Raw genomic sequence first — 24155 nt, forward strand, 5'->3', positions numbered from 1 at the left:
TCATGTCCAGTAGCACTTACATTCACAGCATTGAAGTGTTTTGTGAGGTTGGCAATGAAACATATCAATCCTGCCTGAGAAGCAACTTGGATCTGCTCCAATTTGCCTACCAGCACAAGTCCACAGCAAATGCCATTTCATTGCCTCTTCACTCAACGCTGGAACATCTGGACAGCAAAGGTGCATACATCAGGATGGTCTTTACTGACTATAGTTCAGCATTCAATACAATCATCCCCTCAAAACTAATCAATAAGCTTCAACACTTTGGCCTCAATACCTCCTTGTGCAATTGGATCCTCAAATTCCTCACTTGCAGACCACAGTGAGCTCAAATTGGCAATATTTCTTCCTCAATCTCCATCAGCACAAGTATCCACAAAGTTGTGTGCTTAGCCCCTCCTCCACTTGCATTACACTAATGACTGTGTGGCTAAGCACAGCTCTAATGCTATATTTAAGTTTGCTGATGACACCACTGTTGTAGGCTGAATCAAAGGTGGTGATGAATCAGCGTATAAAAGGGAGATTGAAAATCTGGCTGAGTGATGTCTCAACAACAACCTCTTACTCAATGTCAGCAAGACCAAGGTGCTGATTATCGACTTCAGGAGGAGGAAATCGGAGATCCATAAGCCAGTCCTCATCAGGGAAGAAGAGCTGGAGAGGGTCAGCGACTTTAAATGCTTTAGTGTTGTCATTTCAGGGGACCTATTCTGGACCCTGCATGCAAGTGCAATTACAAAGGAAGCACAGCAGCACCACCACTTCCTTAGGAGTTTGTGAAGATTTGGCACGACACTTAAAACTGTGATAAACTTCTAAAGATGTGTGGAGGAAGCGTATACCGATTGGCCACATCACAGTCTGGTATGGAAACATCAATGCCCTTAGATGGAAAAATCCTACAAAAAGTAGTGGACACAGCTCAGTCCATCATAGGTAAAGCCCTTCCCACTATTGAGCATATCTACATGGATCATTATCGCAAGAAAGCAGCATCCATCATCTAGGACCTCCACCATCTACTTTAATACTGGTTTTATGGTTGCTGGTTGTACTGACTGATTACTTGATTTTATTTATTGTTTATTTATTTTATTTGTTGTTTTATAGCATTGAGTATGGGAGTTGCAAACTCATTTTCGCTGCATTGGTGCACGACAATTGTACTATGCAATGACAATAAAGATATTTCATTTCATCTACATCATGTTCTCTTCTTGCTGCTGCCACCAGGAAGGTGGTATAGGAACCTCAGCACTCATACCACCAGGTTCAGGAACAGTTATTACCCTTCAACCATCAGGCCCTTGAACCAAAGGGGATAACCTCACCGAATATTCCCACAAGCTATGGACTCATTACCTCATGTTCTCGATATTTATGGTTAATTTATCTATTGCTATTATTTTTCTTTCTGTATTTATGCAGTTTATCTTTTGCACACCGACTGAACACCCATTTGGTGCGGTATTTCATTGATTCTACTATAGTCATTGGATTTATTGGGTATGTCCGCAAGAAAATTAATCTCAGCGTTTTATATGGTGACATACGTGTAACAGCATTGTGATAATAATTTTATTTTGAACTCAATTCAGGAAAAAAAAAGGCTATGGAACATACCTGTCCAACACCCAATATTGTGGAGCATAACTAAAGTAACTGTGGTTATTCAGAGCATTTCAGTGTCTGCATACCATGCTGTACTGGCTAGTACCTAATGGCACATTCATGCAGAGACTTTACCGGTGAGGCTCATAACAATCTGGTGTAACACCCAGGTGGCTGTGGTTGTGCTTCTTTCCTTGTTCAGTGTGCTTTTTTTTTGCATTATTCAACAGATGGAAAGGTGATAATGATACATTAGTGTTCAACTCTGGAGATGGCACCAATATATTCCATGATAATACTACTCAATACCTTTTCCATGATATGCCCCATTAAAGAACTTAGATATGATCCACTCTAGTAGGCAATTGTGCTACATTCTTTACTGACTTAGATGCTAAAGGTACTTAAAATAAGAGTGTCACTAAGAATGTCAATGCCTCAGTTACCAAATTCTATTCCAAAGCAATCAAGGAGTAACAAATACAGTAGCTCAAGCAAGCAATACGCAGAGATCAGACACCTAACCCGTGAATAAGTTAAATCACCCAATGTCCAAAAGAACAAGCTGATTTGTAGATATTGTATCACTGGTCAATTTACATTACCTACATCTAATAGAAAACATTCAAATTCAAAACTGCCCTTGACTTTGTATGGCTCAGACATACACTCAGTGGCCACTTTATTAGGTACACGAGTTGAACCCAGTGGAATCTTCTGCTACATGGTATATTCAGTTCAAGGTTCAGCATGTTGTGCATTCAAAGATGTCCTTCTGCACACCACTGTTGTAATGCATAGTTATTTGAGTTACTGTCACCTTCCTATCAGCTTGAACCAGTCTGGCCATTCTCCTCTGACCTCTGTCATTAACACGGCTTTCTCACCCATAGAACTGCCAATCACTGGACCTTTTTGTTCCTTGCACCATTCTCTGTAAACTGTAGAGACTTGTGTGTGTGTGAAAATCCTAAATCAGTAGTTTCTGAGATATTCAAACCACCCTCTCTGGCACCAACAATCATTCCACAGTCGAAGTCACTTGACATTTCTTCCCCATTCTGATGTTTGGTTTGAATAACAACTGAACTTCTTGACCATGCCTGCATTTTTTTATGTATTAAGTTGCTGCCATGTGATGGCTGATTATTTATTGGCATTACCAAGCAGGTGTACCAGCATACCTAAGAAAGTGGCCACTGAGTGTAAACTACATGGTATCATGGTATCATCAGGATCTTATACATTTCAAAAGCCAGAAGAAATAGCAAGGAATGAATCGAGAATAATGCAGATCAAAAGACTTATTTTTGAGAGCCTGACCATACAACATATAAACTACATGAAAAAAAACACTAGGGGCAAATTATCTGAGGAGAATCCAATCAGAGTCAAAAGCATATTCTTTCCAAGTCTGTATGTTGTTAAAATAGCTACAACAATTAAAATATCTAAATAGTTTATCCTGAAAAACTTCTTTAAAATCACCTTTAAATTTTGTCTTTAGTTTATTTTTCAGAATGCGGGCAATCATCGGTAGGACCACCGATTATTGCTCAAATTGCCCTTGAAATGTTGGTGCTGAGCCACCTTCTTGAACCACTACAGTCTACCCAAGAAAGATAAACCATCTGCTTGCTGGATATTCAGTGATATTGGTCCAACAGTGATGGAAGAATGACAATACATTTCCAAGGTAGAACAGCCTGCAGCTTGATGAGAAAACAGGAGATGGTAGTGTTCCACACAGCTATCACTTTTGATTTCCTTGGTGGCAGATGCTGTGATTTTGGGAAATGCAGTAAGAGATGCCTAGGCAACTGTTGTGAATTTTATAGATGGCAGGCACCATCATTGGGCATTGTGTAAACCAGTGGTCCCCAACCACCGGGCCACAAAGCACGTGCTAGCAGGCCGCGAGTAAGTGATATGATTTGGCGATATGAAACGATATGAGTCAGCTGCTCCTTTTCTCATTCCCTATCACGCACTGTTGAACTTGAAATAACCTACCAAATAACACATAAAACCTAAAATAACACTAACATATAGTAAAAGCAGGAATGATAAGATAAATACACAACCTATATAAAGTAGAAATAATGTATGTACAGTGTAGTTTCACTTAACAGAATCGGGAAGATTAAGCCAAAACCGATTTGTAGAAAAAAAAATCAGCATGTACACACACGCATGTGCACATCACGCATGCACACACAGGTGCCCGCGCAAGACTTCATGGTCATGGTAGTCTTTCTCGGGGTAAACACAAGTGTCCCATATTTGACTGCTACTTTTGTCCCTTATTTGAGAGTGAGAAAGTTGGCAACCCTACTTGAACACCCCCCCCCCTTCACACCCGGTTGGCTGGTCCGCAAGAATATTGTCAATATTAAACTGGTCCGCGGTGCAAAAAAGGTTGGAGACCCCCGGTATAAACTTCATGGTGTAAACTTCAAATAATATCTCTGCTTCTGACTTCATAATGCAAGGTAATTCATAGAAGTAGTAGCTGAAGGCGGCTGGGCCAGGAAAACTATTCTAAAGAACTTCTTGGAGATGGGTTGCTTGATTCTCAAGAACCAGACTCCTTTGCATGAGGTATAATTTCAACTGCTGGAGTATTTTCTCTTTCATGCCTATTTATATTGATACCATCTCTCCTTGATCAAATGATGCCTTGATATTAAGGGCAGTCATTTGCATTCTTTTTCTTGAATTCAGCTGCTGAGGGAGAAAGCAGGAGATTGGGGCTGAGGGGGGAAATGGATCAACCATGATGAAATGGCGGAGCAGACTCGATGGGCGAAAAAGCCCAAGTCTATAGCTTAGGTCTTGTCTTATGTTTGGAGCAAGGCTCTAAAGCGGTCCAGAATCAGATGATGTTGAAGAAACCCAAACTAAACAGCAGTGATAAGAATGTTAGTTAGTACTGCTTAACAATAATATCTCCTGTCATTTTGCTAATGTTTGAAGACCAATTAAATATTAGTTAACCAGATTAGATCTGTCCTTCTTTCTACAGACATAATATACCGAGACCATAGCCCTAATGGGCAGGTAGACCTCAGTGTTAGGTTACTTCTGGAATGTAAATTTTGGTCTGACAGTCAGGATGTTATAGGATCACATGAACGTTACTGCATACAGAGTTCTAGCTATTTCTCACTGGCATAAGGAATTCAACTAAATTGCCAAAAGACTGGTTTCTAGTGCCTGATGGATCAACCACTCAGCAATTCTGCCTAAATATATTCTTAAAATTCTTCAGCATTGTCTTGGGCACTTATGTATTGAGCTCAGCTATTGCAGAGGAGGGGGAGGTACTTGGAATTGCTTCCTCTGGTATTGTCTCACTGGTCACAATTGTGACTAACAAGTATGGCAGGAGTGCAGAGCCTTGCTCTCTGTTTATTGCACACCTGTTTTGCTCACTTGTCGTCCTGTGTTGCAGCTTCACCAAGTTGGCACCTTATTTTGGGTAGGACTGATGCTGGTTCCAGCATACCTATCCATACTATTTATTAAAGGGTTACTTATTAGTTTGATAGAAATAGTAAAGCAAGGCAATACCTGGCTGAGGTTATAGCTGATAGTGCAACACACTGCTGCTACTCCTTATGATCCAGAATATTTTATGGATACCCAGTTGAGCAACAAGATCTAGTTCAAGTCCACTCATTTGGTATGATTTTCGCACCAGAGAACATAATGTTTGAACAGGGTGGGCAGTGTCCTCAGAAAGTTTGTTCATGATGGGGAAAACAATTAATTACCTCAGGAGCATTTTATCCCAAGTCAGACTTATTTAGAGATACAGCACAGTTACAGGCCCTTCTGGCCCTCAAGCTCAAGCCACACAATTATACCCATGTAACCTACTGACCCATTCTTCACCGGAATGTGGAAGGAGACTGGAGCAGCTGGAGGTTATGGGAGAACATACAAACTCCTCACCGACTGCAGGGGGAATTGAGCCCAGGTCGCTAGTGCGGTAATAGTGTTACACTAACCACTACGCTACCATGCCACCCCAAGAACAGTGCTCCAACCCCTGAACAATGGAGCCTCCCTTCTGTAGTTACTAATGACAAATTCCAGAGCTACCAGAAAGGTACTGCTATCTCTGCCCTTGGTGTGTCTGTCCTGTTAATGGGATTGTGATGGAATCTGGCACACTGTTTGTAAGGTACAATTCTCAGAATACAATTAGACTGCTGTTTGATTCATCATTCAGATAACTCTCCCAAATTAACCACCTGTCGACACACAGTTAGGGCGATAACTTTGCTAGCACCAGGGCAGCTTTGCCATATTCAGTTCATTTCCCAAGTCAGTAGATGGTAAATCAGATTTGAGTTAAGGCTTCCATCAAGAGACTATTTTCATAGTTTAAGAACATAATGACACATTTTTTTATACTTTGGTTTCAAAATCCATGATACAGTTATTTTTCATCTTTACATTCCTACCCTTTCATTAAAACATTGTTATAAACAATATTTGCAATCACTCTGGGAAATTTCTCCCAATACCACCATCTCAATCACTTTCCCACCCTTGGAATTGAGTTACCATAAGTTTCAAAGACTTAATAATGTCTTTGTATTTGCCAATTTCTTTATATTGAAGTATTCCCATAAAAACAAAAGATCAAAAGCAATGTTTTTTTCAAGGATCATAATTACTGCATTAGTTTTAATAGTAGTTTTGAAACCAACACTAGTTCAGGAAAAAAAATGCAGCTACAGGGCTAGATATAATTTACGGTTTTTGGATTTATTTTTAGATGGTTCCCTTATGTCTTTTGAACAATTATCTAATAAATATAACTTATCAAGAATACATTTTTTTAGATATTTACAAGTTAGAAATTTCCTAAGTACTATACTTTCTTCCTTTCCAATGCTTCCTCCTACATATATTTTAGATTCGATAATTAACCTTAATCCATGTCAGAAAGGTGCATCGGCTATGATTTATAATATTATTATGAAACTTAGGAAAGCTCCATTTGATAAGATTAGGGTAGATTGGGAACAGGAATTGGGGTTTACCATTTCTGTGGATGATTGGGGGCAGATTTTACAATTAGTTAATACTTCCTCTATTTGTGCTAAACATTCCCTAATTCAATTTAAAGTTGTTCATAGAGCACATATGTCCAAAGATAAGTTAGCGCGTTTTTACTTGCATATTAATCCTTTTTGTGATAGATGTTCGGGGCAGATAGCCTCTTTAACTCATATGTTTTGGTCTTACCCTACTTTGGAAACTTTTTGGAGAGACATTTTTAATATTATTTCTAAGGTATTAAATATAGATATCTCTCCTCACCCTATTACTGCTATCTTTGGACTACCTAAAATTTCTAGTAATCTTTCCCCTTCAGCCTGTAGAATGATTGCATTTCTTACTTTAATGGCGAAAAGATGTATTTTACAACATTGGAAAGAGCTTAATGCTCCAACTACCTTTTTTTGGTTCTCTCAGACGATATTATGTTTGAATCTGGAGAAAATTAGAAGCAATCTTTATGATTCTTCATTTAAATTTGAACAGACTTGGGGATCTTTTATTCGATATTTTCATTTAATGTAATATATACCCTTCTTGTTTTTTTTTCCCACTGTTTTTAATGGAGGTCGGGATTGAGGACGTGATTTTAAGTTTAACTCTGTTTGGTTTCAAGTTAGCCCATTGCTTTGCTTTGCTTTTAGTTAGTTGCACGGTGGGTTTTTTTTTGGGGTTTTTTTTTCTTTTCTTCTATTGATATATATAAAATTTAGTATACTATTATGTTATCTTGGTTTCTTATGTTTAAATTACATTGTTTGTAGTATTCTTTTTTGGTATTGATACCTTTTGTAATTTTATTATATTTTAACATTGTATTAATGTTTATATGGCTTACCTTTTTGTATACTTATTCAATAAAAAGATTTAAAAAGGGCTAGATATAATCAAGCCCAACTAACATGATGACTTGGGCCAGAAATGAAGTTTTGACAATACCACTTAAAACAAAACTACTTAAATATAACATAAGAAATGAGATATTAGGTCAATCAGCCAAAGCATAGACAAAGACATATTTTAAGAAGTGCTTCATTACAGAAAGATGTAGAGGTTAAAAAATTTAAAAGGAGAAAATTCCAGAAAATAAGTAAGTGTGAAGAATTATGATCAGGATTGTGCAAGGGTCCGAAACTGGAGGACCTTGGGATTTTGAAGAGGGGGAAGAGCCTGCAAATAGACAGGTTTTATAAGTTGTCCTACTTGGCAGAAGACTAGTTGTATTGTATTTGACTGCACACTGCTGTAACATTTATAGACTCAGGGACTTAGACTTCCTATTTTTTTCTGTGTGACTGTACTTTCTATTATCTTTTATGTGCTATATGTGCCTTGTGCTGTGTATGACAGTTAGTACTGTGCTTTGCACCTTAGCTCTGGAGTAACCAATTCCATATTTATGGGTATTTGTGTATGGTTCAATGACAATTAAACTTGAATTTCTGAACTTCAGGTTTGAGACTTGGCAGGAATCTGAAAACAAGGATAAGAATTTTGCTGGCTGGACTGAAAACAGAAATAGGTCTGTAAAGGGTGAAATATGAAACCAGGCCTTGGTGCTAGTTGGGGAAACATTAAGTTCCCAATTAAAATCTCATTAGCTGGATTTCTGAAAAATGTAAGCCCACCTATACATAGTTGACAAATTTTGGATTTATATTGGTTTCACATTGTATTACTGGAATTTGAAAATAACAAGCCCTTTAACCCACATCAAAATAATAGCATACCTTTCTTTCTCCTCCTGTTCTCTTTTCTCCTCCTCTTCTCGTTCCCTCTGCTCCCGTGCTATTCGCCGTTTTTCAGCCAGAAGCTTTGTGGCCTCTGCTGCGTCAGTGGTACCTGCTGTGATCTTACCAGGAGTAGCAGATATCATGACCGGAATGCTTTCTATACAAGTAGATAAAGAAAAGACATTTGAATCTAGATACAAAGTTTAAATGCAAATAGTTAATTATCAAATAAATCATTCATTCACAGACCAATCCATACTTTCCCAGTTTACAAAATCAAAGGTACAAGCAGAAGTGGGACTACTCAAGCCCGCTCTGCCATTTATTAAATTATGAATGAACTTGGCCTCAATAATATTTTTCTATGTTCTCTTCACCCCCTGCACCACCTTGATTCCCTTGAACTTACAACATTTGAATATATTCAAGACACAGGTCTAAAATAACATTTCAGTGTTACCTCTCTACTTTCATACCTCTTAGGGGTAAAGAATTTCAACAAGTCATGACCCCTAGAGGAAAGAACTCTTGTCATTCCAGTCTTAAGTGGATGACACCTTACTCCGAAAATGTGCCCCCTTGTTCAAGATACCACCTTCCTTCCCCGCCCCCTACCTCACAAGAGGGAAACATCCTCTCAGCATCCATACTCCCAACCCCTCTCAGAATCTTATACATTTCAGAAAGATCACTTCTCATTTATCTAAACAAACAATATAGAATTCAAACCAATGCATTTGGAAAATCTTCTGATAACATGTGTAGAAGGATAAGTGTCATTGCTGTCTAGTAAACCACATGCTTACTGCTGGGTTTAAGCACATGGTTGTTCTTCCAATACTTCTCTACAAATAGAAAGAGTGTTTCACATTTTATAGTGCCAGTGACTGGTTATTGATTTTTATTGTCAGAGGTGCAGGGTTTGGTAGTAATCTAGGGGCAGGTTGATAAAGCACCTTTGCCTCTGGACATTTAGTAGAAAGAACTATCCATTTGTATGCTTTTAGGAAGGATTCTGTAGTTTGAAGTTAGTCCTTTAAATGAGCACATATGCAAAAATCACCTACACACTCTATTCTGATGACTGAAGCTGTTTTGGTTCTGGAAAAGAGATGATAAATGTGTATTGTGTATGGTCTGAACTCCTTTTGCAAATTAGGGAAGTAATGAAACCAGAAGGATTCATAGCTAAGGTGGTGTAAAGACACTGGCTTGCTTTGATTACAGTCGGCACTGGCTTTGGATCTGTGGTGATTCTGTTTGCCAATGATCAAGGCTGGTACATCAGGTAGTGCAGTGCTGAGACCCTGCAGTACTGCAATAAAACAGCACAAGAAATATATAAACAACAGGAATTCTGCAGATGCTGGAAATTCAAGCAACACACATCAAAGTTGCTGGTGAACGCAGCAGGCCAGGCAGCATCTGTAGGAAGAGGTGCAGTCGACGTTTCAGGCCGAGACCCTTCGTCAGGACTAACTAACAAGAAATATATATATGGATCAAGGGAGGCTTTTTAAAAAAAACAGCTGTTCTTGATATTGATTTGGGCTATTGCTGAATGAAGGGACTCTGGGATGCAAACCTTGGTTAGAAGAATTCTACTGGTCAAATAATAGTAGTTATAGAAACAGCTACACAACTGCCAGCTATTTGGCTTAATCTGGTCTGGTAACATTCCACTTACCATGCTAATATATCAGTGAAACCACATTCTTAACAATCGACCCCAACATCTTCCCAACCATTGAGGTCAGACTAACCGGCCTATTTCCTTTCTTCTGTCACTCTCCTTTCTTGAACAATGAAGTGACATTTGCAGTTTTCCAGTCCTCCAGAACCATGCCAGAATCAATTGATTCTTAGATCATAACTAATATCTCCACAATCTCTTCAGCCACCTCTTTCAAAACCCTGGGGTGTATACCATCTGGTCCAGGTGACTTACCTACCTGCAGATCTTTCAGTATCCCAAGAACCTTCGCCTTAGTAATGGCATACACTTAGTAATCACATACTCCTACCCCGACACTCTTGAACTTTCAGCACACTGTTAATATCTTTCACAGGGAAGAATGATGCAAAATAATTATTCAGTCATCCGCCATTTCCTTGTCCCCCCTTGACTACCTCTCCAGCATCATTTTCCAGTGCTTCAATATCCACTTTTGCCTCTCTTTTACACTTTATGTATCTGAAGAAACTTTTGGTATCCTCCTTAATACGATTGGCTGGCTTACCTTCGTATTTCATCTTTTCCTTCTTAATGCCTTCTTATTTGCCTTCTGTTGACTTTTTAAAAGCTTCCTAATCCTCTAACTTCCCACTAATTATTACTTTATTATATGTCCTCTCTTTGGCTTTTATGCTGGCTTTGACTCCTCTTATTAGCCACAGTTGCGTCATATTGCTTTTAGAATGCTTTACCCTCTTTGGAATGTATATATTCTGCACCTTCTGAATTGCTTCCACAAATTCCAGCCATTCCTCTTCTGCTGTAATCCCTGCCAGTGTTCTTTTCCAATCAATTTTGGCCAGCTCCTCTCTCATGCCTCTGTAATTCTCTTTACTCCACTGTAATACTGATACATCTGACTTCAGCTTCTCCTCAAATTTCGGGGTGAATTCTATCATATTATGATCATTTCCCCTAAGGGTTCCTTTAACTTAAACTCTCCAATCAATTCTGGTTCATTGCACAAGACCCAATCCAGAATAGCTAATCCCTTAGTGGGCTCAACCATGATCTGCTCTAAAAAGCCATCTCTTTTCAGAATTCTCTCCTCTAATTTTAGAAGACATCTCTTCTAAAATTCATCCTCTTTAGATCCAGCACCAACCTGATTTTCCCATATACCTGCATATTGATATCTGCTACGACTATTGTAACTTTGTCCTTTTGGCATACATTTTCTATCTCCTGTTGTAATTTATAGACTACATCCTTACTATTGTTTGGGGGCCTGTATATAACTCCCATCAGGGTCTTTTTACGTTTGCAGTTCCTTATTCCCACTATGACTCAACACTTTCCAACCCTATGTCACTACTTTCTAATGACCTGATTTCGATTTTCACCAACAAAGCTACGGCACCTCCTCTGCCTACCTGCCTGTCCTATCAATAAAATGTGTATTCTTGGATGTTAAGCTCCCAGCTGTAATCTTCTTTCAGCCACAATTCAGTGATGCCCACAGATCATACATGCCAATCTGTAACTGTGCTACAAGTTCACCAACCTTAATCTGTATACTGCGCGGATTCAAATATAACACCTTCAGTCCAGAAATCACCTTTTTCAAATTTGTCCATCTTTTACATTGCAACTCATCCTGTTGACTGCAATTTCTGGGGGAGGGATACTTTCATGAAGAGTTGGCTTACAAGGTATAGGAAGTGGTCCATGTTTTTCAGGATACTGTCATGAATATTTATTGTGAGAGAGCTAAATAAAGCAGTTTCCATCAATACTGAAGATTTGCTCACACAAGTTTATTGGAGGCCAGACATGACATTCCAATGCAAAAGACTGAGAAAAGTTTTTGGGCAATAATTTATTTGAAATCCGTCTTTACTAAGAATGACTCTGTTGTATATCTACTGCTAAGTATCAGATTGCATGAGGTTGTGGAGCAAAAATAAAATAAAAACAAATTTCTGCAAGCCATCAAATTTGAGATGTTACACAGTACTTTCTGATCTACGGAAACAAAGACTGGAGATGTTGAAAAGCAAATGCAATAGCTTCTGAGAACTGTGTCCTTACTTGTCCTGGAAAGACTATAGATCTGTATTAATATTCACACAAATCCAACTTTTTCCAATTGCTTTAGGTAAGACAAAATTGATCTCAAATTGATTTCTTCTGCAGTGAAGATATATTACTAATAATCCAAGTCCAAGTACACAGGAATATTACAAGTCCAAATGCACAGAATTACACTAAAAAGAATTGTTAGTTAGGTATGGCACAGCAAATGAACATGTGACGATCAACAGGAAAGTAGCCTGGTAAGGAAAGCTAAACTGTGTTTCTATATTAAAAAAAAATCAACCCATCAAGCTTCCCCTCCCTCCCTCCCAGCCACCCACAGGTGCCTCCCAGGGTTATGTTCTGTGTCCCTTTCTCTAATCCCTTTACACCCATGACTTACTGCCACACACAGCTTCAATCAGCTGATCAAATTCGCAGATGACACAACTTTGATTGGCCTTGTTTCTAGCGGTAATAAGACAGCCTACAGAGGAGAGGTTGACACCCTGTCACAGTGATCACAGTGATGCCAGGATAACAACCTCTCCCTCAATGCCCAAAAAAACAAAAGAGCTGATTGTTGATGACAGGAGGAACGGAGACAGGCTCGCCTCAATCAACATCAATGGGTCTGCAGTTGAGAGGGTGAGTAGTCTCAAGTTCCTCAGTATACACTTCACCAATGAGCTCACCTAGACTGTATACACTGGCTTTATGGCAAAATAAAAGCGCAACAGCATCTCTTCCATCTCAGGGGACTCAAGAAGTTCAGCATGGGCTACCAGATCTTCAAGACCTTCTACAGGGGCACCACTGAGAGCATACTGACTGGCTGTATCACTGCCTAGTACAAGCACTGCACTAACCTTGATTGCTGGGCACTTCAGAGAGTGATATGGACAGCCCAACACATCTGTGGATGTGAACTTCCCTCCATTGAGGATACTTACAGCAGCAGGTGCAGAAAGAAGGCCTGGAAGATCATTGGGGACACCAGTCACCCCAAACATAGACCGTTTCAGCTGCTTCCGTCTGACAAACAGAACCGCAGCATTAAAGCCAGGACCACCAGGCTACGGTACAGCTTTTTTTTAAACGAGCCTGTGGTGACCCACTTTCTAGCACACACGCACCGGCGCGTGCTGGCAGAGAGGCCAACCCCAAAAAGGGCGCTGGGCCATCTTCACCAGCAGGGAGAAAATCCCGCGCGCGGAAAGGGTCTGGGAATATGCATTCCCCACAGCAATCCTGCCCAGGGAGGGCGGGAACGGGAAGGCTTTAAAGCAGGCCACGAAGTTTGAATAAATCTCTTTCATCACAACTCTAACTCACCGATTACGTGTGGATATTTTAGCGCTGTGTGAAGCACACTGCTGCAATTGGTGACCCTGACTGCCCAAACGATATTTGGACCAGAGATGACCGATGCCGCATCTGTTCACGCAGTTTCGTTAAAACTGCCAAGCTTTTCGGCGCTGCGACCCCGTCTGTGGTTCGAACAAGCAGAAGCACAATCCCACATTCGGCAGATAACCTCGAAGTCCACTCGCTACTACTACGTGCTGAGCTCCCTCGACCAGGAGACAGCTGCACAAGTAGAGGAGTTTATACAGTCGCCCCCGGAGGACGGCAAATACACAGCATTCAAAGCCCTACTCATAAGGACTTTCGGACTCTCACGGCGTGAACGAGCACGCCACTTACTGCACCTGGATGGTTTGGGAGACAGGCCGCCGTCAGCATTAATGAACAAAATGCTGGCCCTGGCTGAAGGACACAAACCCTGCCTCATGTTTGAGCAGGCGTTCCTAGAGCAACTGCCCAAGGACATACGCCTGCTGCTGTCCGACACAGATTTCAGCGACCCCCAGGAGGTGGTGGCCCAGGCAGATGCGCTGTGGAATGCCAAGAAGGAGAGAGGGACGTCTGTCGCACAGATCACCAAGCCGCATGCCCAAAGGCAGACCAGACCAGGCCCGGCAGCAGAGCCTACAAAACCCAGCGATGGGAGTGAGGAGCCCAATGAACAATGGTGCTTCTACCACCAGCGGTGGGGCACAGAGGCCCGCCGCTGTAGACCACCCTGCAAATTCCCAGGAAACATCAGGGCCAGCCGCCGCTGATGGCTACGGCGGCTGGCCATCAGGACAGCCTCCTGTATGTCTGGGACAAGCAGTCGGGACGCCGCTTTTCGGTCGACACCGGAGCAGAGATCAGCATCTTACCTCCAACGAGTTACGACACCCGCAACAGAGAACCGGGACCCACCCTGAGAGCCGCAAATGGCAGCACAATACGGACCTACAGCACCTGCACGGTGCAGCTACAGTTCAGCTCCAGCTGGTTCACGTGGGACTTCACACTGGCCGCCGTGGCCCAACCAATCCTGGGGGCAGATTTTCTGCAAGCCCACAGCCTGCTGGTCGACCTGCAAGGGAAGCGATTAGTCCACGCCAAGACTTTTCAAATGTTCTCCCTGGGTGAAGCAAAGTTGCCAGCCCCACACCTGGACTCCATCACGCTGTCCCGACTACGAATTCACCAGGTCCTGGCGGATTTCCCATCAGTACTGACACCGCAGTTCACGGCAGCCATGCCCAGACACGGAGTACAGCACCACATCCCGACCCAGGGACCACCCCTCCACGCCCATGCTCGAAGGCTTCCCTTGGACAAGCTCCGACTGGCAAAGGAGGAGTTCAAGAAGATGGAGGAATTGGGGATCATACGATGGTCCAACAGTCCATGGGCCTCCCCCCTGCACATGGTGCCCAAGGCAACGGGGGGCTGGAGACCATGCAGTGACTACCACAGACTGAACGAGGCTACAACGCCAGACTGCTACCCTGTGCCGCACATTCAAGACTTCGCAGCAAACCTACACGGCGCAAGGATCTTTTCCAAGGTAGACCTCGTCCGGGGATACCATCAAATCCCGGTACATCCGGACGACATCCCCAAAACGGCACTCATCACCCTGTTCGGACTTTTCGAATTCCTCCGAATGCTTTTCAGATGTTCCAGTGGCTAATGGAGGCGGTGGGACGCGACCTGGACTTTGCATTCATCTATTTGGACGACATCCTCATAGCCAGCAATAGTCATCAGGAGCATCTGTCCCACCTCCGCCAGCTCTACTCCCGCCTGAGCGAATTCGGCCTTACAATCAACCAGGCCAAATGCCAGTTCAGACTCGACACCATCGAATTCTTGGGCCACAGGATTACTAAAGATGGGGCAACCCCTCTGCCTGCCACTTCCCCCGACCCAACACAATCAAAGGCCTGCAGGAATTCGTGGGTATGATGAATTTCTACCACCGTTTCCTGCCCTCAGCAGCCCGAATCATGCGCCCCCTCTTCACCCTGATGTCGGGTAAGGGCAAGGACATTACCTGGGGTGAAGAGGCTGCAGCCGCTTTCGTTAAAGCCAAAGAAGCCTTGGCAAACGCCGCGATGCTAGTGCACCCCAGAACGGATGTTCCTACTGCCCTCACGGTGGACACATCCAACACAGCAGTCGGTGGAGTGCTGGAACAACTCATCGAGGGTCACTGGCAACCCCTGGCGTTCTTCAGCAAACACCTACGACCACCCGAACTCAAATACAGTGCTTTCGACTGGGAGCTATTGGCACTATATCTGGCAATCCGGCATTTCAGATACTTCTTAGAAGGTAGGCCCTTCACCGCGTTCACAGACCACAAACCGCTTACCTTTGCGTTCACGAAGGTGTCCGACACCTGGTCGTCCTGCCAGCAGCAACATCTGTCCTACATCTCCGAGTACACGACGGACATCCGGCATGTCTTGGGAAAGGACAACGTCGTGGCGGATGCACTTTCCAGACCTACCATACAGGCCCTGTCCCAGGGGGTGGACTATGCAGCACTGGCGGAGGCACAGCAGGCAGACGATGAGATCCCTAGATACAGGACTGCAGTCTCCGGTTTGCAGCTTCAAGACCTCCCCGTAGGCCCAGGTGAGAGGACTCTACTATGTGACGTAGCTACTGGCCAACCCCGCCCCGTTGTCCCAGCAGTCTGGCGCCGGCAGGTTTTCGAGTCCATTCACAACTTAGCGCACCCCTCCATCAGGACAACCGTCCGGCTGGTCGCCAACAGGTTCGTGTGGCATGGACTTTGTAAGCAGGTCAGTGAATGGGCCAAAACGTGCATGCAGTGCCAAACGGCCAAGGTGCAGCAGCATACCAAGGCTCCGCCGCAGCGGTTCGAACCCACCTGCCGGAGGTTCGACCACATTCATGTGGATATCGTGGGGCCCCTGCAGGGTCACGAGGAGCGCGGTAGCTCCTAACTATGATAGACCGGTTCACCAGATGGCCAGAGGCAGTCCCGCTCACCTACACCACCTCCGAATCCTGCGCCCGAGCACTGATCGCAACCTAGGTAGCCCGCTTCCGGGTACCGGCCCACATTACCTCCAACAGGGGCGCCCAGTTCACCTCCAGCCTGTGGTCGGCTATGGCCAACCTTTTAGGATCGCAGCTACACCACACAACTGCCTAACACCCACAGTCGAACGGACTAGTGGAGCGTTTCCACCGTCACCTGAAGTCGGCTCTCATGGCCCGGCTGGAAGGGCCTAACTGGGTGGACGAACTTCCCTGGGTCCTGCTCGGAATCCAGTGCCCAAGGAGGATCTGCACACCTTGTCGGCTGAGTTGGTGTACGGCGCACCCCTGGTCGTCCCAGGAGAGTTCATACCAGCCCAAGGGGGCAAGAGGAAGAACCCACAGCAGTCCTGGACAGACTACAGGAGAGGCTCGGTAACCTGGCCCCCATACCCACTTCACAGCACGGACAGAGCCCGACCTGTGTACCCAAAGACCTGCAGAACTGTAAGTTTCTTTTTGTACGACGGGGCGGACACCGGGCACCGCTACAGCGGCCCTATGAGGGACCGTTTAAGGTGATCAGGAACAACGGGTCCACGTTCGTGCTGGACATTGGGGGGAGAGAGGAGGTTTTCACGGTGGACCGACTCAAACCGGCCCATGTGGACTTGGCGCAGCCGGTCCAGGCTCAGGCACTGCGGCGCAGGGGCAGACCTCCCAAACAGAGGCCGATCCAGACTGTGGACATTGGGGGAGGTATCGCCGGTTCTGGGTGGGGAGGGTTATGTGGTGACCCACTTTCTAGCACACACGAACTGGCGCGCGCTGGCAGAGAGGCCAGCCCCAAAAAGGGTGCCAGGCCATCTTCACCAGCAGGGGAAAATCCCACGCGTGGAAAGGGTCTGGGAATATGCATTCCCCACAGCAGTCCCGCCCAGGGAGGGCGGGAACGGGAAGGCTTTAAAGCAGGCCGCTAAGTTTGAATAAATCTCTTTCATCACAACTCTAACTCACCAACTACGTGTGGTTATTTTAGTGCTGTGTGTAGCACACCGCTACAAGCCATTAGATTTTTAAATTCACGTCTGTGCATGGCAACAGAGCCACGCAAAGATTTTTACCCCCTCGTGTTGTGGGATGGATTTAAGATATTAAATAAATTCTGAATTCTTAGAAATTTGTACCTTCAAACTCTGATTTTGCAAGAGTTGAAAAGACACTGGCTGTTTAACTACTAACATTAGATAATTTCTCGTGTTTACCGTATGATATGGCATGCTTACCTGCGTCCTCCTGATTTTTTGGACTTATCTCTTCATTCTTTATTTCACACTCAGATGCTTTGACTGGACGAACGTTCCCAGGAGAAGATGGCCTCTGGATTGTTGAATTTTTCACTGAGCCAGGTGGTGACACAAGTACTTTTGGAGTCATTGGTTTTGTTGATAATCTATTACAAACAAAAGGAAAAACTGTACAAATGAAACAAAGATATCAGTTGCTTACTTCATACCACCCCCCGCCAAAATGCCAATCATAACTCCCACATTTTCTATATTTAAATTTTGACATTTTGCAAGCCTGTATAACAAAGTTGTTGCAGTTAGCAGAATAAACTTGTACTTTCCTCACCGAACTGCGGATGGCATTGGTGATTTATTTTTCACCTTCAAAGGCGAACATGACCTCTTCGCTGCTGTATTTGTAGCTAGGGCTACAGCTGCATTTTTTTCCCTTTCATTTTCTCGCTCCTTTTCTTTTTTGTCCATCTAAGACAATTAAAGATCATTTCAGAAAAAAATTACCATATTTTATATTACTGTTGAAAAATATATTGGTATCATAACAGATGAAACATTTGAATGCAGACAATGGACTGATAAATCTTTAGCTAAAGACTACCTTCAAATCTGCCTTCAGCAGTCATTAAAGATTATTGGGTCACATTGTGCTGTGCTTTAGTGAAGATTTATCAAATTAAAAATTCAAAATTATCATTCTTTAGGTACTGCATATATTACAGGTAATGAACTTACTTGATGCACAAGTGGGCAACCAGGTACAAAATGAATTAGTACATCACCCACTAGTTGCTTATTTAGAGCCAGAGACAGAGAGTAGTGTAGCACAAAAAGCAGACCCTTCAACCCATCACATCCATGCTAACCTTGTTGCCCATCTACACTAATCTCATTTGCCCTCATTAGGTCTGTATCTTCCATGCTCTGCCTACTTTGTTAGATCATCGTAATATCTTCAAACTTTAATGATTGTATCTGACACCAGCAAGCTCCAGATATAAACCTCTATGTAGAAAAAAACTTTCCCTTCAATTCTTCTTTAAGACTCGAGGTTTTGGCAGACCTAGGCAACATTTTCCAGCTCATCTGCGAAATGACTGATTCTTTTTTTCCTCATGTCCCTCTGTGGCTGGGGTCCTGTCAGAGGCTGTGATCTGCAGCTGTAACTCAGACTACGGCTCTCCACATCCAGTGGATTCTCATTCTCGGACTAACTAACTGTGCGGGCTAGAAGACATGCACCTTCATAGATGACCCAGCTATTCACCGCTATCACCAAATGAAGTGTCACGGGAGACTGAAACAGAGACAGCAGGTGGTGTGAACTGATATCGGAAGAAGACCTCTGCACTCGAGCAATCTTCTCGCTCTCTCTGAGAGAGAGAGCCTATCAGGGTGACAGAACTGCTGGTCTACTGCAGGAGCTCTCTCTCTCCCTCACTAGTGAGAAAGAGCCTGTCTGAGATACCAAAGTGTTGAGATGTACTGTAGTTTACGATGGACTCTGGATCAAGATCTCTTTGGGGTCTTTGCTATTGCTTGCATGGTGGGGGGGGGCGGGGGGAAGGTTTTGATGCTTTTGCTACCGCTTGTGCATGGGGGCAGGCTTTGGGGTTCTGATGTCTCTATCATTCATTCCTTGGGCTTTTCTTTTCCTGTTTCGTGGATATCTGTGAAGAATAAGAACTTCCGGTTGTATACTATATACATTCTCTGATATTAAACTGAACCATTAAAACTCCTTCCTACTACCTTATACTCAGGCTCCCTTACTTTTGATAAACTTATTACAGGAAAAATAGTAAACTATTCTAAACCTCTAAGAAGACCACGACCTTTTTGTGGTTTGGAGGCTTGCATGCTTCAATGACCTGAAGGGCTATGTTGCTGGAGTCAGGGCTTTATGTTTTGGCTCATGGTAGGGTCATCCATGCCAAACAGGTCAAACGGTAGAGGACAGACCAGTCCAAACAAAACTGTTATGGAAACAGCAATGAAGAATCCTTCTACATCTGAGCGTGATGGTATTCCCGAGTCCCCACCTGGAACTTGCACGACTGACAGTAGTGAAAACTGAGCTACTGACAAGATGAAGGAAGCTCTGAACAGCGCCAGAGATGGAGGACCTTCATTGCTGCCCTAAATGTCGGCAGCTTAACAGGCAGTAGATAGATCTATTCTAAAACTCTTATAGTTCTATACATTTCTAACTCCTCACACTCACCTCCTCTCCTATAAAAAGATCACCCTATTCAATCTCTTCCAAAAACTAAAGTCCTCCATTCCAGGCAACATCTTGTACAAGACATTAGTGAGGCTATACCTGGAATACTGTGTATAGTTCTGGTTATCCTTTTATAGGAAGGACGTCATTAAGCTGGAAAAAGTACAAAGAAAATTATGAGAATGTCTGAATTCAAGATCCTGAGTTAAAGGAAGAGCTTGGGCAAGTGAGGACATTATTCCTTGAAGCACAACGGACAGGGGAGAAAGCAGAATGGGAAGAAGGAATAGGAGAAGTGGATTGTGAACCTGAGGAGAAATGTATAAAATCATGAGGGGCATAGTTAGCATGAACGCAAAGTGTCATTTCCCAAGTAAAGGGAATCACTGCTTAATGATCAGGGAAAAATACAGGCATATGGATTAATGGACCATCAGTATGGATTGCTAAAGTAGATCCTGTTTGGCTTAGCTGATTGAATTTTTTGACGAGGCAGCAGATGAGTGAATGAAGTGCAACAGATGTTACACATCTTCTGAGAATTGCTAGTCAGAAAATATAGGGTGTCAATAAAAATAAAAAACAATTAAAAGAAAATTAATTGACTTATAAAATGTAGCAAACTGATGAATTTTAAGCACTGTTCTCCAGGAGAACAGGAGAGAAACCATTGCTTTTTGTTGATATATTAATGTGTTGGATATGAATGCACAGGGTAAACTCTCAAAATGTGTAATTATCTCAAAATTGAAAGGATAAAAAGAGAGGACAAAGAAATTTTTAAGTCAGCAGACTGGGCAAATGAAACTTTAATACAGAGATTAAATGAAATCATTTATTGAGGGTTCAGAGCCTTTGAAACTTTTCCTCTAAGAAGCAATGAAAGCAGTGTCTTTCCATTTTAAAGGCAGAGGTAATACTGATTCTTTAGCAAGGAGGCAAAAGATTATTGGAGAGAGATGCAAATGCAAAGTTGAGATGACAATCAGATCAGTCATGATCATATTAGATGGTGAAGCAAGGGTAAGTGGATAAATAACCTATTCCTGCTCCTAATGCATATGTTTACCTGTACTTCTGGTTATCAACTTAAGGATGCAAAGGTTGTAAGGCAAAAAGGGAAAATGATCCTGATACTTGGCAACTTGAGGACCAGGAACCAAAATTTCAAAATGATGCAAAATGCTATGAAATACACGCAAGCACTTGGTGAAAGTATAACACAACTACAAGGTGGTTACAGCTATGACTGCCTTTAACAACAATGAAATTATTCAAAGAACCAGAGGATTTGTTGAGACATTGGAGGAAAAATAATTTGTAAAGCTATGGAGAACAAGTCTGAATAGATTGCTCAAAAAGCTCCATTCTCCACACTTGTTTAATAATGCACATGAACTCAAATTTCTTTGGACACACAATGATTTTTTCTTTTCATGATTTACAATGTATTCTTTTATTCCCCTTTAATTGTAAGTGGATGATCTCAAATTTGCAGAAATCAGTGTGTGTGTGTGTGTGTGTGTGTGTGTGTGTGTGTGTGTGTGTGTGTGTGTGTGTGTGGGGGGGGGGCATGGTGGTGAAGCAAGGTGGAATTTTTAAGGAAATGTTGTGCAGGGTATGATTTTTACACACGGGGGGTGGTAGCTACTTCGAACAGGCTGCTGAAGCAGTGACCAAAGCAGCTATGACAGGAGATTGGAATATTAATATAAAGTGAAAGATATGTAGACAGAAGAGTTTTAGTTTAATTTGACATCATGTTCAGCAAAGACATTGTGGGCCAAGAGCCCTGCTTCCATGCTGTATTGTCCTATGTTACTTCACTTCTACCAGCATCTGACATAGCAGCAAAATCAATCCAAAATTGCCCAACCTCTCCTCACAGCTCCAATTCATGCAACATTGTGTTAAAATGCTCTCCAAAGCCTTCACATCTTTCCTGCAGTGTAGTAACTAGGACTGCAGCCGCCACAGCTTTGGCTACTCTAATACTCCATAAAGTGCTATTATATAGCATTTGGATAGCATTGTAATTTTATACTTTCATCTGTTTACAATGGTGCCCTAATTGCATTATTGAAAAAAAATAGATATGAGGCTTCCCATTTCATCATAAATCCCTTTATAAACGAAGTGAGTGACTACATCCTCAACACAACCCCATTGGGCACAGAATCAGCTACAGTTACTCACTTTGTGCTTCCATTCAATCAGTTCCTTCACTGCTATGGCTTCTGTATGTCCTCCTCGTGGAATGCACAGGTCTTCCCCGGGTGCTTTGGCTTCCTCTCAGTCCAAAGACTTACTGAGCAGGTTAATTGGTCATTGCAAATAGTCTCATGGTTAGGTTAGGGTTAATCAGCATTGTCAGGGGTTGCTGGGGCAGCGTAGCTCCAAGGGCTGGAAGGGCTACTCCGCATTGTATCACTAATAAATAAATTATAATTGTACGGTATAGCCTACATTATAAAGGACTACTATAGGTTTTCGCAACACATCGTTGCATGCACTATTAGGGGCGTATTGATCTGTACATGTGTGCCGAGTTCGGATTCTGCTAGTAAAAGAACCATGAAACTTAGCTCCTGTCTCCAGCGTTTTTATTAATAGCATTGTTGTGTAACCAGGCCACATGTACAACGAATTGGCGACAAGGATTATGAACCTACATCTTATAAGAATGCCGTGTTTTAGTTGATAACGACACTCGGAGAGAGAGAGAGAATCCAGACGCATCTAGACGGAGTGTGCTCATTGCGCTAGCAAAAAGGACACGTGAGTCAAAAAAAAAGAAAACAAGGGGAAAACAGGGCTAAATTATTATAACAAAGATGGTGATGATTAGAACCATTACAGCATTTGATAGTGGCATTGAAGACTGGGCAACTTACACTGAAAGAGTGGAGTTATAATGTGAGGCTAATGGCGTTAATGATGAAAAGAAAGGCAGCATCTTACTCAGTATTATGGGAGCAAAAATGAAAGCATTTCTGAATATTGTGCTGAATTGCACAAATTATCAGAACATTGTCAATTTGGAGCTGGTCTATTGGAAGCATTGAGGGATAGGTTAGTGTGTGGCATGCACTGTGAAACCACACAGAAGAAGCTTCTGTGTGAACAAGACCTTACATTAGAGAAGGCACTGAATATTGCAATATCAATGGAAACAGCAGCACGGGGTGCTTCAGAGATACAACAAAAATCTCTGGAATATGCTACAAGTAAAATGTCACTGAACAGAAATGAAGAAAAGAAATGTTACCGTTGTGGGAACAGGTCACATGACCCTGATGACTGTTGGTTTAAAGACAAAGAATGCAGAAACTGTGGCAAACAGGGCCACGTTGGCAGAGTATGCAAAGCTGGTAAACAGCAGAAAAAGGACAAAGTACAGAGAAACAAGAAACCCCAGAAAGGAAAATACAGCAATGTATTTGTTCTGATGAAGATGACTCAGACAAAAGTGAACTGACTTGTCCGCAACTTCACAGCGTGAAAGAGACAGATGATCAAAAAGTAATATGGATCACTCCACAAGTGGCAGGCGTGAGGTTGAAAATGGAGTTGGACACAGGCTCAGCTTTAACAGTGATCTCTGTACACGACTACAAACGACTGTTTTCTCACATACCTCTGAAACGAACTAAACTACTGCTGAAGACCAGAAAGTGCATCCGAAAGGCAAAATTAAAGTGACAGTGACCCACGGAGACAAAACACAGCAGCTGAACCTCTATGTACTGAAAAATGGAGGACTACCGTTGCTGGGACGTGAATAGCTCAGGAAAATTCAGTTGGATTGGCACACCATCAAGGCACTAGATGTGTCAGCAAAGGCTACATCTGAGAGACTGTCACAAATACTTGCTGCCTCTGAGGAAATGTTCATGAAAGGAATAGGAACATTCCAGGGCATGAAGGCAAGGATTGAGATTGAAGAAAATGCATGCCCAAAGCCAGACCAGTGCCATATGCAATCCGTCCTACAGTAGAGGCAGAGCTGAAAACTCTGGAGCAGACTGGGGTCCTGTCAAAGGTGGATTGGAGTGAATGGGCCACACCTATTGTTGCAGTGATGAAGAAAACCT

General features: G+C 42.8%; 1 protein-coding gene across 2 annotated transcripts in view; it reads right to left on the minus strand.

Annotated features, from left to right (window-relative positions):
- The window catches only part of map7b (microtubule-associated protein 7b), a 190138-nt gene that overhangs the window by 50280 nt on the left and 115703 nt on the right, over positions 1 to 24155 (minus strand). For both annotated transcript variants that reach the window (XM_063040442.1, XM_063040441.1), the window contains exons 9-11: positions 18169 to 18305; positions 17820 to 17986; positions 8424 to 8583 (exon numbers count right to left, since the gene is read on the minus strand). In XM_063040442.1, coding sequence (XP_062896512.1) covers positions 8424 to 8583; positions 17820 to 17986; positions 18169 to 18305 — 464 coding nt within the window. The remainder of the gene's footprint in view (positions 1 to 8423; positions 8584 to 17819; positions 17987 to 18168; positions 18306 to 24155) is intronic.

The sequence above is a fragment of the Mobula hypostoma genome, chromosome 2 (assembly GCF_963921235.1).
Source record: "Mobula hypostoma chromosome 2, sMobHyp1.1, whole genome shotgun sequence".
Classification (NCBI taxonomy): Eukaryota; Metazoa; Chordata; class Chondrichthyes; order Myliobatiformes; family Myliobatidae; genus Mobula; species Mobula hypostoma.